Here is a 13,768-nt window from a genome sequence, read left to right as displayed (position 1 = left end):
TCGAGTTTGATGAGTTAACGTGATTTAATATATTAACCTGAATTTTTTTATTTTTAATTAATTTTTTTCGTTTAATTTAGTTTGTTAATGTTAAATTTGTTTTCTATTTAATTTATGCCTCGAGGTGCTAAATTCAAAATTTGATCTCAAAATCAATTTTCATTAGAAATAATAAGTAGCTAATTTTAGATTGGGAGTGTAATTCAGAGAAGAGATTCTTGAAATAAATTTCATTTAAAGTGCTTGAAAAATTATTATTATTATTTTTAGACAGACAAATTTGTGTTTGATCATATATGTTCTTAAGCTACAAACTAGCAATATAAAATGGTTAGATTTTCTTATAGCAATCATGTATGTACTAGTTGAGCCATACTATTAGTATATTGTAAAATGGCTAGAATTTAGCTATTAAGACTTGTGCACTCTTCTTATACGATAATCATCACATAGTTTCCAGCTTATCTTCGCTTTGGATTTGTATGAAAATCAATGGCAACATCATTTCTTTTGAACACAATCACATGAGGATTAATTGACATAGGTAAGCTCTTAAAATTCAACACAACATCACTCTTTCCCATATAATGATAAGCTTTTGTTTTGTATCTTTTGAGATGAAACTAAATGCTAAATGATATATTGACTATGCAGCTGTTTTATCTTAGTATCTACGTAAAAAGTGATTTTTTTTTTTAAAGTAAAACAATACATTTGAAAAAAAAGGATAAATAACATAGTTTAATTCATGTTATGATTGAAAAACATGACATTTTAAGATGCCATTAATGGAAAACATGGTATTTTAAAAAAAAATTGTTAAATGGGCTAGCATAAGTTACAACAAGAAGAGATAAGAGATGAAAAAAAATACTAGAGAAATCAAGTGACACCAATAAAGATCATATAATGAACAAAGTATGTTACATTTTTTATTCTAACAAAAGTATGCAATTACAATGAGAAGAGATCAGAAAGATAAAAAAAAAAAAAAATCTTGGAGTCACACTAAAGTTCCGATTATGACATCATTAATACTATCACAAAGATTTACAAGGTAAGGTTATTAATCATAATTAGAGGGAGCCACAAACAATAAATAACTTACTTGTTTTTGGAAGAAAAATGTAACATACTTTGATTATTTTTAATGACCTTTTTAAGTGTTGTTAAATTTGTCGTCAAGGTTTGTATGATAGTATTAGTGATTTTATGATTAGAACTTTAATATACTTACAAGATATCTTTTTTCTTTTACTTGTATTGTAATTGCTTACTTGCATTAGAAAATCTAGTCTAATTGATCACCTTGATGTTTCGTGAAAATCTTTCAATTGAATTGTTATTAGTAATGTTATAATTATAGTTTCATTCTCTTTTTTATCTCTTGCCTGCACATTTAATAATTTCTTTGAAATGCCACATTTTCCATTAACATCTTAATATAGTGTGTTTTCCGGTCATAATATGTACTAAATTATGTTATTTCACAAAAAAATAAAATTATGTTCATATTATTTGACCAATATTTTTTTCAAATGGTCAACGAGCAAAAATACCCCCAGCAAGTAACCAAACATTATCATTGAGCAGTTATGGCCTTCTGGGCACAAACCCAAGAGAATGCATAATAGATTAAAAAAACACAGTAGAACTGTTAAAGTGCTTGAGATAATTATCCGCATTGTTGAACAAATCATGTAACTTGTAGCCATGCCATGTCAAAGCCAAAATCTTTTACTTTCCTGTATTCAATTTTCTCTCCCAAATGACCGCGCATGCCAGAGTTACATGACATGGCAAAATTAGAATGATCTACTTATATTGATCAGCAATCGCGCCGAATTATGTTACATGACAAATGACAGGTATACACCGCAAATGTTTAACTAGATTGAATGTCTAAACTTCGAAACATCATTGGCATTCAAACTAAAGGTCTTGCAAATATCTGAAATTGCAGAGTCATTGAGGCCATTTTCATCTGCATGCTTATTAAGAAGTTCCTGGAGCTCCTTTGATGGTTGCAGCACCTGTTTGCAATTTCATAAAACCAACAGAAAGCTTTACTAAATTGACAGAAAGACTGCTGTTGCGGCCAAAAATGCAATTGAATGCTTATCCCTGCGTGGATCTTAAGGACACTAGGCATCGATGTGGAAAAATAGATAAACATTCAAGGATATATACAGAAACTACAAATTTAACAATCGTTTGTCAAATCTAGCATCCCAAGGTGCATATGGGAAATAATGCCAGTATAATGAAAAGAGGGGGAATTGGTTACCAGGAATCACAAGCTGTCATGAGTTTTTTTAGCATGTAACAAATACAAATATCTCAAGTGTAAACTTTCTCACGTAATCATGTCATTTATATATATATATAACGCAAAAATTGGGAGGAATGAAAGAAGATCAATTTTAGAAAAGTTAATTCAAGTCTAGCTCATTCCTAGACGTTTTCCACCACATGAGTAAAACCACTTCACGACCATGACCATGAAACTTACTTACATATGCTCACTTGGAATTTACAAGAGAATTCTCCTTAACTTAGTTAATTTAGCAAAATGTTCAAGGCCAATCATTCCAATGAAATTTCTAATCCTATAAGAGACTGACAGATCACTAAAATTTTCAGATATTCATGAGAAAACGTACCCATAGAGAATCTTGTGAACTGTGGGATTTATGCCTGGGTTCCTCACTCTCAGGCTCGCTTCCCTTGGCATTTGGAGCAGCTGAATTTTCAGCACATGAGCAATCTGACACTAGCTGAAGAAGCTTCTCACTTCCCTATGGTATCAAAATGCAAAATTTGAGAAGTCTGAAAAACAAAACTGTGAATAGATGCATAAGAAAGTGACATATTATGATGAACAAAAGGAAGCATCTAAGATGATTTTAGGAAACATAATACTGAACTTTATCAAAAGTAATCTCTCATAGAATAGCACAACCTGCTTCTTACACAAATGCAAAGCAATCCCAACTTCATTTCCAACTTCTAGAATCATGCTAAAGATAAATAACACACCTTAAGAGCTCGCCAGTTGGAATAACTGCGGAATAAGAACCAAAAGAATGGGATGTTGGGTAGAGGCAAGACCTAAGTAAGAAAGAGAACAAGGATGCAACACAAAAAATTTAGAAGAGTAATAGGAAACATGATAATGCATCTTCTTGTAATTCCTGAAGCATGAAAGGATAAATTTCAGAACCAATAATGCAAGAAATCACAACAAAATCGACATTCTTAAATGAATGCATACGTACAGCTAATGCACTTGACAATGGAAGCAGCATAACTGAACCATAGAAATATTTCTTGTGGATTGCAGCCCCCCTGATAATCAGACAGCACTCACTTCAGGAAGACAGTGGCAACCATAAAAAAATTCACAAAACCAAAAAAAAAAGAAAGAAAACATGCCAAGGAAAATAAATACATGCTACTTAAGCTTTAAACAAAGATAAAAAGAAAATTGAGAGTTGGTTGATTTTTCAACTAAGAAAGATAGGATTATGAGGAAACAATTTTCTTTAAGGAGCTTGATGTCATACAAAAAGCTTATCGCCTGAGAATTGTCAATTCTCAATGGCCTTGCACATTACGCAAGTGGAGCCTTCTTGCATCTCCCTGGCATAGGGCTAGACGTAAGTCATACAAAAAGCTTAGCACCTAAGAATTTTCAATTCTCAATGGCCTTGCACATTAGGCAAGTAGAGCCTTCTTACATCTCCCCAGAAAAAGGGCTAGACACTGAACACTCCTTTTAGCTATTTTCATTAACTTAGAGCCATGTCATAGAACTGACACAGCAATATGTCAGAAACAAATAGAAAATGAGGTGGAAAATGAGGCTTGTATTTGAGCCTCTTACAGTTTTGGACCATCCATAAGAGACGTTCCAATTTCTAGCCAAGCATATTTAATTCCCTTTAAACAATTCTTGTTCACTTCCAAAAAATAGAGTACCAAATAGCAGCAATATTCTTGGAATGATTATACTGCATTTATACCATCTTTTTAAAAGGCAAATCTCAACATTTACAACAAAAGAGAAATCAATAGATAAGAAAAACAAAGAAATACATTTAACTGCTTGATAAATGAAAAAACATAGGGGAAATCAATTACCTCATGGCAATGTGTCGCAACCTTCGACGCACAAGGCGTGCATTTAAACTGCAATGTAGTAAAAAAATTCGTAACAAGGTTTTTAAAAAGGGTTAACTTCAATAAGAATGCAGGATCTAAATCTTGTTGTACTTTCACATTGCTCTTCAAAGTATCAAATATAAGATGTACAAACCTAATCAACGTTTATTCAACCAAAAGCAGATAAAAGTGGGTAAGAAATAGAAGATAACCTGGAAGGGTAGGTAATTTCAACACTAGAGACCTCCTTGGATATAGATTTCAAAAAAATCTCAGACGGCTTAACCCTTGACAAAAGCTTCAATCCCAACCTGAACCATCAAATATTTTCCATAAATGAACGAAAAAAGAAGAAGAAGAAGAAGAAGAAGAAGAAAATAGCCTCTCATACGATACCAGCAACTTGTAAATAGTGAGTCCACTTGTTGAGGCATCATAAGAAAAAAATGGTAAAAAAGAAGAGATACCCATGAAGCTTATTCTTGAAAGTTCCCTCAGGAGCCTTCTCCAGACCCGTCCATGCTTTATCCATCTATTTTTTTTCCAAAAAAAAAAAAGACCACGCTTTTATCAATTTATGTCAACAAAATTAACAAACAATGGATAGAGAAAGAAATGGCAAGACCTTATTGGAAGCATAATCTATAACAAGTTCCACATTTTTGGCACTGGAGTTGGAAGAAGAAGAGATCTTTTTCCAAAGGTGTTTGAGAGTGGAAGGAGTATGGGAAGCGGCTGCCTCTTCAAGGGAAGGGTCTATTGATCTGCTAAAGCACCAGTTTCTTCCTTTAACAGGAAACACCACCAATCTTGCTCTCATGATTCTACAACAAAAAGACTAGTTTTTTATTATTATTATTGCCCTCCTTCTCAGTGAAGAACCACTTCTGTTCTGATACTACAAGGAAGAAAGAATAAATCTAATCTAAATCAAGAAGCCAAGAAAAGAGTACTGTAAATGTGTATATTCCAAAGTGAGTTGATGCACTTATGGGAGTTGGGTAAAGAGGGTATTAACTGAAAGAGAGATGGAAGCGGCAGGCTCTCTTTCAATATCAAAACAGGTTTTGGCTTGCCGTGCAAAAAGGAGGGTGAGGCTGAGTCATGTTGGACTCTGACTCAGCAATTCGCCTGCCAAGCGGGCTCAGCTTTTTGCTTGTTCGTAAATCCAGTTTTTTTCTTTCTTTTATTTTTTACCTACAAAGTTGGCCAACTTTTCTCCAAGATTATGTTTGTTATTGTTCTTAAAAAATATTTTTTAAAAAAATTAAATTTTTATTTATTTATTTTTTAAATTAATAATTTTAGATAATTTTAATATGCTAATATTAAAAATATTTTTTATAAAATATAAAATATTTTTTTAATATATTTCTAAATAAAAAACATTTTAAAAACACTCACAACTATATTTTTAAATAAATTATTTTTATTTTTTATAATTTTTTTAATTTTAATAAATTGATATTAAAAATAAAAAAATAAAAAAAATATTATTTTAATATATTTTTAAATAAAAAAATATTTTAAAATATAACTACAAACATCTTTCAAAAGGCTATTTACATGCCCCCAGTGATTCCCTTAACCTGTGAGATCCATCCCCGTAACATTATTACTGGGGAGTATCCATTATTCCTGTCAATGGATGTTAATTATTATTTGGTTTTTTAAATATTTTTTATTTTTAAATATATTAAAATAATTTTTTTATTTTTAAAAATTTATTTTTTATATCATAGTAAAATAATTAAAAAATATTAATTTAAAAAAAAAATCTCAAAAATATAATAACACTCCAAAAACAAATTAAGTTTTAGATATTTAACAATGTAAATACTCTTTTGAAAAAGAGTGTAAGATTTTTAAATTTTCATGAATTAAATGTATGTTTGAGAATAATTTTCTATTTTGATTATATAACAAACCGGATTGATTTATTAAAAAATAATTGTTATTATAATTTTATTATATTCTTGTTGTTAATGAATTGTTATTTATTGAATGGGAGTTTTAGATTTAAATAATATAGTTAAGATTCCAATAATATTGTTATTTAAATTTAAAATAATTTTAATATTATATTTTTATTTTTTATTTTTTTAAAATTCTATTATTTACATGTAAATTACATTTATTTTTTATTTTTTATTTTTTTTAAATTCTATTATTTACATGTAAACTACACGAACACGTGATTAGAGCATCGCATGACTTGAAAGAATTAGCTTCATTGGTAGTCATGGCATTGCTTCCTCGCTTATTTTTCGGATCAACCAAACAACTTTTCCATCTTTTATTTTATATTTTACTTCAAACTATTTGTGATATTAGTAAGTAAAACGCCAATTTTTATATATTTTATTTTTTTCTCATATGTTATGAAAAACTACCACGTCAACATTTAATAAAATGCATTTAAATAAAAAAATTAATCATTTAAATATATAAAATAAAATATCAGACACACAAACAGCACAAAAAAAAATTGAATGTTAATTGATACTGACCATCTTAATATTTAATAATCTCAAATGATGAAATATATTTAAATAAAAAATTAATATTTTTTTTTATCAACCAAATATAAATTATATATTAAAATTTTATTTAATAAATTTAGGTTTTGGATTGAATGGTTGTTTATATAGTGTTAAAGTTTTAATAATTAAGTGATTATAAATTTAAATTTTATTATTTTTATTTATTTAATAAAAATTAAATATAAAATAATATAAACACCCATAAATTTTAAATTCAAATAATATTTACTTGAAAGGATATATTAAAAAATAATATAAATTTTATATTAAGATTTTATTTAATAGTTGAAGTTTTTAGATGAGATGAATTTTTTATACTAATTGGACTAAAAAAATAAATTATAAAACATCTTATATGTGTTAGAGTGTATTTGTTTTTTAGATAGTTTTGTAGTTGTAATTTTTTAAAAATTAAATTTTAAAAAAATATAATTAGATGTTGTTAGTTGGATTTAGATGTAAAAATTATAATTAATATTTATGTGCAGTAAAAAATATATATAAAATGTTTGGTTATAACTGTTTTTCAAAAATAATTTTTACTTGGAAATATATCAAAATTATTTTTTTATTGTTTAAAAATTATTTTTACTAGCAACAAAATAATCTGAAAATAAAAAAAAAAATTGAAGTAAATAATTTTTTAAAAAAATTTTAAAATATAAAAATAAATAGAGTTTTATAAAACTCATTTAAAAAAAATATAAAAACTAGGAAAAGAAGAGGGAAAAGTGGAGAAAGTTGTGGACTCCCAACTCAGCGGTTCTGATAAACCTTACTCTACTATCTAATGACGTGCGTTTCTCTTTGAACTTCATACACGACTAGGAGCGCATGGTTCGTGTTTTAGCTTCTTTGTAACTTTAGTAGCTCGGACAATTCAAGAGAGCCTCACGAGAAAAAACAACGGGAGGCATGACGAACAGTTGAATAAACTTGGTCTGCCTCCGCATATATATTAATATGAAAACAAGATCTACCCATTAATTTTATATGGAACAACAGATAAGAGTGGCTAGGGATACTTCAAGTACGCAGTGTAAATCAAAAAATTGTTTTGATCTCTAAATATTACTCGCTATAAACAAAATATTACGGGAGATAAAAAACTCATTAACTTGTGACCCCCGGTTAACAACTGCGAAGATGAAATGCAACATGAATGCATCATATATCAGATATTCTATGACCTGTCTCAGCCTCCTCCTGTCCCTTCAACGAGCCTTCCACGAACCCATTTTTTAGTAGTGTCCGGTTTGTTAGGTGTCTCTTCTTTCACATACTGAACTCTGGATCCATTCGGTAGATTAATCTTTTCAGACTTCAGACTCCCGTTTGGTTCCACTTGGCCAGGTTGCTTTCCTGAACTCGAATGGTCTCCAGGACTCGCCATGCTCAGTGAAGGCAAACCATATGCACCAGTGCCTAAGTGGTGAAGTTCCTTCTCACCATTCAGTATATCATTGAAGGCTAAATTACAGAAATTAAGGTCTTCATCTTTACTTGTTTCCAGGATCTTGGTCCCATTTACTTGTCTCAACGCTACTTGACCCAAGCCTCTGTTGCCTGCATTTATTTCCTTCTCAACCTCACTAACCTGTTTGGTTGGTGCAAGAGATGGATCAGGGTGCCTGTCAATCTCATTAGATATGCTATCATTGGATATGCTATACCCTGTATCCACAGATTCAATTGATTGAATTGCTTCAGCAATGAGCTTTCTGGCTTCAATTAGGGAGGCACGAGCGATGGGGCTCCTCACTGCAACTGCTTCAAGAGTGTTAGCGGCCTTCTCAGCTTCTGCAATTAACAACCTGCAGGATATCTCACAAGATTAGTATAGTTTTTCTACAGAGTGAGCAGTAGAACATTTTGGTGGAAAGTTCAAATTGCAACCAGAAGAAAGAGCCATGAAACTCAGAAGAACACAACGGGTTCTTCTAGCTTCAACACCACTACCATTTTCCTTTTCAGCAACAATTTCCAGTAAGGACCAAGAACCAAGTGAACTCAACTAATTGGATGGAATAGTACCAGACACCGCAGGGTTGAAAATTATTAATTGATAGATGTGTAATGAATTCATAGTGCACAGTAGTAAATTCAACTTCAGTTTCTATTAACTTTAGTTTCTATTCATACACCAAGTCATGTACTAGGTATGTCATGTCCAATATAAGCAAGCTAACCTTGCTCGTTCAATGGCTTCATTTTTCTTGGTTTCTGTGGCTGTTCTTCCCGCTCTGATGTTCTTTATCATCTCCAACTTCGAGGGTGCCAAAGGATCTTTGTATGACGGTGTCTTACTTCTTCGCCTCAACTGCTGAATTGAGCTTCTGGTATCCCCCTTTTCTGTATCATTAGTTCTCCTTGCGGAGTCCTGTCTAGCACCACTTGGCCTCCGCCTTGGCTTTCTTTCAGCTCCAACTGGTGTGCCATGATATTTAGAAATGCCAGAGAAGACTCTCTCGCGGTATTCCTGGTGGGAAAAAAGAAACTTGATTGATTGTAATGGGGGATAAAATATGTGCGAGTTCACAGCTGCAAACTTGAATTAGTTGAAATTCATACCATCAAGAATCACATTTAAACTTAACTATGAGGGATGAGTAGATTGTATGCAAATGCAATCAGCAAAAGAACATGGAGCTGGCCAAACACTGAGTAATACTACATAGGTTGAGAGAAAACAATGAAAGTGTATCTAGACAAAAAAAATATCAAAATATGCAGATGTCCAGATCAACTAATTCTTTTACAGGTGTATCACTTCTGTACCATATATATCTGATGAAAAAATATTTTATAACTAGACATTTAGGTAAAAAAATATGACATATATGTTGGCCAAGCAACACCCTAAATTCTTATTCCAAGATCAATTTTTGTTTCAAGCCTCAATTCTGTTTTGGGTTGTTGCAACCCTCCAATTTACCACTAATATCATGGTCCAATATCAGAATTCAGAATCAATATTCATTGGAGGGAACATATAGAATAAAAATTGCCAATACGAACTCACAGGATCAGCCCATTTTGCAGCAATAGCTTCTGATATTTTTCTTCTTTGTTCAAGGGATTTCGGTGCTCTCTTGCTACCTTTTGGCCTAGGCGTTGTTTTCCTTTTTTCAACACTCTCCACCCATTCAAACTCAAGCTGTTGCCTTAAGATATTGTAGGAATCCCACTGCAGCTCTCCCTCACCAGTATAGCCTCTTCTTGAAGCTTCTGCGATTAAGTTCTGCCATTCAAAATAACAACCTTCCTGCATCATCTGCTTCTCACGGCGTTTTTGCCACCCTAATCTAACTCCATGCCCAATTTTCACCCTTGTCTCTTTGCTGTAAGATAACAACAGGTGGACAGTTTTCAAGCTATAACTTCCAATCAGAATCTTCTACTCAGGTAAAAAACAATTTAGAAGGCAAATTAAGATAGCGTAGATGACAAAAGCTCTATTAGCATTAGCAGTGGAAATGGCATTTTAAATCAAAATTTTAGCAAAGACCTAAAAAGAGCAGTACCCACCTCTGAGAGTGTCCAAGGTTGGCTAGCTTCATCTTGATCTGCACAGTAAGATTTTAGAGTGAATAACAAAATTTAATGTGTCGATTGTATTCATAGACTCATCATAAGCAAAATCTATTAAGCCATATCATGCATACCTTATATCTTTCCAATAAATTAGCTTAAGTAATCATGTAAGAATAAAACTGTCCACGAATGTGAGATGGACAAAGGAGATCATTAAGCATATGAATGTTAGGAAAAGGAAAAGTTCATCTTGGATGAACCATAAGGCAGTTGAAACTAAGCATTAACTCAAAAGAACAGCAAAACAAATGCCCGATCAATTAAAGGTCAGAAGTTTCAATCAGTTGCTAACTTTAGTTTTTCCTAAAACTATGCAAGACAAGTCAGGTGCCAAGGTCAGTGTCAATCATTGTTCATTACAATAAATCCTCTTGACTAGCCAAAATTAATTCACAATACTATCATAGACCAGTTTAACTGAACAATTTACAGTAAGGAAGAACCAGCCAGCTATGGGAGAATAAGCACTGCGTTGGGATGTTTACCGGTTTTGGGAAGAGTTTCAGCTGGCAACAAAGGCCTACAGTCTGAACTGAACTCTTAAAGAAATAACCGAGGCAACAGGCTTGAATGTCCTAGAAAACTTCATCATTCCTTTGCTTAAGCTTATATTAATTTTTTCATCTGAAAACTGATTTCTATTATGGAGTAGATTGTAAACTTATAAGATCATGCCAAGGGAATATACAAATTATTCTTACATGACATCACCTTAGGATCCTGCATTGCAAGCCTTGTTCTTTCTCTAATCTTCTGAAGGGTTTCTGCAGATGTATTAAAATCTTAAAGTAACATTGCTAAATTACAGGCCAACAAATGAAGAAAACTGTTTATGTCTCCTTGCGATTAACAAGTAATTAGTTATTGCTTACCAGGGCTATGTTTCCTGCCTTTGTTCCATGGCGTGTTCCCTTTATTTGCTTTAGAAATTCTTTTCCGTCTCAATTTTTCTCTGTCATCTAATGTCATCGAGTCTTCGCATGATGACTCAACCTGCGCTGTCAAGGTATCTGAATTGGCACCACGCTGTTCATTTCCAGGACTTGTTTTTCTGTTTCCATCTCCCTTGTGAACCAAAGACTGGGTTTCAAAGGTAGCAATAGCCTTTATCCAAAGTTTACTCCTCTCAAAACCATTTATCTTTCTACGGAATTCAATACATTTCCCTAACGATAACAGCCTCTTATCATCACCAAAGGTAAATGGACTTGAAAAAACTTTGCAGTGTACATGGGATTGAGCCCTTAGTGGACCCAAAGGATTTGGTAAGGAAGCCTGAGCAGTAGCAATATCTGCCCACCAAAACCAAACGTTAACAAACTCAGTGGTAAAGAATACTACTCCTACAAGTCCACCGCATATAGACAGTGAAAACCCACATACCCAACTAGAAAGTCTAAATAAAAGAAAGAGACTTGCAGGCTAACAACAATCTTCTATACCATAACAATACACAAAAAAATGGCAGTCATTGGTGAGAGATAATAAGGGAAAAGCACGGGAAAGAAAAGGAAGAAGAATATCATACAGTACGTAGCAGAATTCTTTACTAACAGAAATAACCTGAATCATAACAGTGAATGATGCAGATATAGAGTGAGGAGTGATAATACATGGGGTCAATATCTTGCTGGAAAAAAAAAAACCGGGAAACAGAAAAAATGGTAAATTGTCATAGTTCTAAAGCAAAAGCACACAAACTTAGTAAGAAAAGCAAGAAAGCAAGAGAGAGAGGGGGGGAAGAACCTAATAAAGGCATTGATGAGAGGTCATTCAGCTAAACCCAAAACCAAGCAGCTCAAATGGTCACCTAATACTACGTGAAATTACTGAGAGGAAGACAATTTTTTATCTTCTCTTATAAGATGGAAAAATACCAGAGAGGGTGAAAAAGGGTGCGTTTTTTATTTTGAAAGGGAGGGAGGGAGGAGGAGGGTAAGATGCAGAATCTTGAAAGAAGTGGAGGGGTGCGAGAGAGAGAGAGAGAGCCACAGAAAGAGAAGCGTCTGTCTATTAGTTGCAGAAGCTAAGATAGAAGCCCATGGCCATTGGATCAATCTGAAAATAATCAAATCTTAAACCCTAGCACATATAATATGGTCTGATCCAGTTCACATTTATGGGCTTTAGCACTTGCTTTTTGATAAAATAATAATAAAAATAATAATAAGCTTTGTGGAAGACTCAAAATGAAGAGTACGTAATATTTGATTGGAAGTAAATTCAATTTATTAGGTGTTGGTTCTGCGGTTAAAATATTATTTATTTAAAAAAGGAAAAACAAAGAACATAGTCAAAGGATGGAGGGATGTAACAAGTCAAGTTTTGGATATAAAAAAGGATTTGCTTAGTTTTGATCATTGATTATTTTATTGAAGCAATTTTTAACTTAAAAAAAATTAAAGAACACAATAATACCATGAGATACGAACAGTTAAATAAATATTATTTTTGTGTGTATGAAAATGGGAATAAACCAATAATAATTATTTCCATGGAAGCAAAGGAAGGGGGAAAATTGAAGTCAAAATTGCATTGACGACAATGGTGAGAGAAGGTGGTGATTAGCGACTTCTGGGGACGAGCAATCGGGGCATTAGGGGGTCACATTTGTTGGGTTTTGTTTAAAAAGAGCTTTATAAGCCATGTCAAACGATCCACTTAGGTTAGCTTTTAAATCATGTCTTGCTTTGATGGCAACATTTTTCTCCCAAGTTGGCATGATGAAGAAAAAATAATTCCAAATTAGTATAGGTAAAAAAATAGTTTCTAAATTAATACATTATATAGTCACTCAATTAGCTTTTTACGCATGTAAGGTAAGAATATTTTTATGCTTGATGTGTATAATATATGCATTACGGTGATTTTTAAGTGTGACTTCTTGAAAACTCTGGGTTTATTTATTTATTTATATAAATTTATTTTATTAGGATTTTTTTAATAATATTAAATATGTTATTATTAGAGTTAAAGTATGTTTCAACTATCTTATTTTTTTCTTATTTTTTTCTCTTTCTAATGCTTTTGATATTGTGCTAACCCATTTTATTTTATTTTTTTGTGATTTGATTTTTATGTTTAGTCGATTTTAATTTTATTATTTTAATTTTATTATTAATTAAATTTATTTTTATTTAATCTAGGCAAAACATAATAATTATTTGTTGGAAAAAATTAATAATTTTTTAGCATTCTCATTTCAATATAAATATTAATTCTAGTTTAAAAAAAAAAAAAATATAAATATTAATTCTAGTTTAAAAAAGTTTTTTTATACACAGTGACTTCTCCATGAATTCTCTATAGATTTTAAGTTTTTATGTGATATAGAGAACACACAACAAATACATTAAATCTGCCAGAAGGATACCGCCCCTTGTGATGAAGAGTTGAATCCAAAAAAATAATAAAAAATCTAATATTCAAAAATCCACAAGCTTCTTTTTTTTTTTTGTGGTTTTCAG

At 31.7% G+C, this 13,768-nt stretch overlaps 2 protein-coding genes across 4 annotated transcripts; both read right to left on the bottom strand.

The window, feature by feature from the left end:
• Positions 1-1,635: 1,635 nt before the first annotated feature.
• LOC105142621 (K+-H+ exchange-like protein) lies at positions 1,636-5,310 on the bottom strand. 3 transcript variants are annotated; one of them, XM_011050338.1, is made up of 9 exons: positions 5,118-5,310; positions 4,790-4,988; positions 4,632-4,696; positions 4,377-4,475; positions 4,144-4,191; positions 3,279-3,348; positions 3,040-3,111; positions 2,664-2,798; positions 1,636-2,033 (listed from the first exon to the last, which is right to left on the bottom strand). In XM_011050338.1, the coding sequence occupies exons 2-9, from the start codon at positions 4,982-4,984 to the stop codon at positions 1,890-1,892; spliced, it is 828 nt and encodes a 275-aa protein (XP_011048640.1). In that variant the 5' UTR covers positions 4,985-4,988; positions 5,118-5,310; the 3' UTR covers positions 1,636-1,889. The 3 variants fall into 3 exon arrangements, with proteins under 3 accessions (XP_011048640.1, XP_011048641.1, XP_011048639.1); XM_011050339.1 differs by having other exon boundaries at positions 5,183-5,310; XM_011050337.1 differs by having other exon boundaries at positions 4,790-5,310.
• Positions 5,311-7,633: 2,323 nt separating this feature from the next.
• On the bottom strand, positions 7,634-12,305 carry LOC105142620 (uncharacterized). The gene is made up of 7 exons (XM_011050336.1): positions 12,048-12,305; positions 11,174-11,593; positions 11,013-11,065; positions 10,236-10,273; positions 9,730-10,048; positions 8,897-9,186; positions 7,634-8,521 (listed from the first exon to the last, which is right to left on the bottom strand). The coding sequence occupies exons 1-7, from the start codon at positions 12,058-12,060 to the stop codon at positions 7,903-7,905; spliced, it is 1,752 nt and encodes a 583-aa protein (XP_011048638.1). The 5' UTR covers positions 12,061-12,305; the 3' UTR covers positions 7,634-7,902.
• Positions 12,306-13,768: the final 1,463 nt, after the last annotated feature.

The sequence above is a fragment of the Populus euphratica genome, unplaced genomic scaffold, assembly GCF_000495115.2.
Source record: "Populus euphratica unplaced genomic scaffold, PopEup_1.0 scaffold209.1, whole genome shotgun sequence".
NCBI classification, from domain to species: domain Eukaryota; kingdom Viridiplantae; phylum Streptophyta; class Magnoliopsida; order Malpighiales; family Salicaceae; genus Populus; species Populus euphratica.
This window is presented reverse-complemented; position numbering and strand designations above follow the sequence as displayed.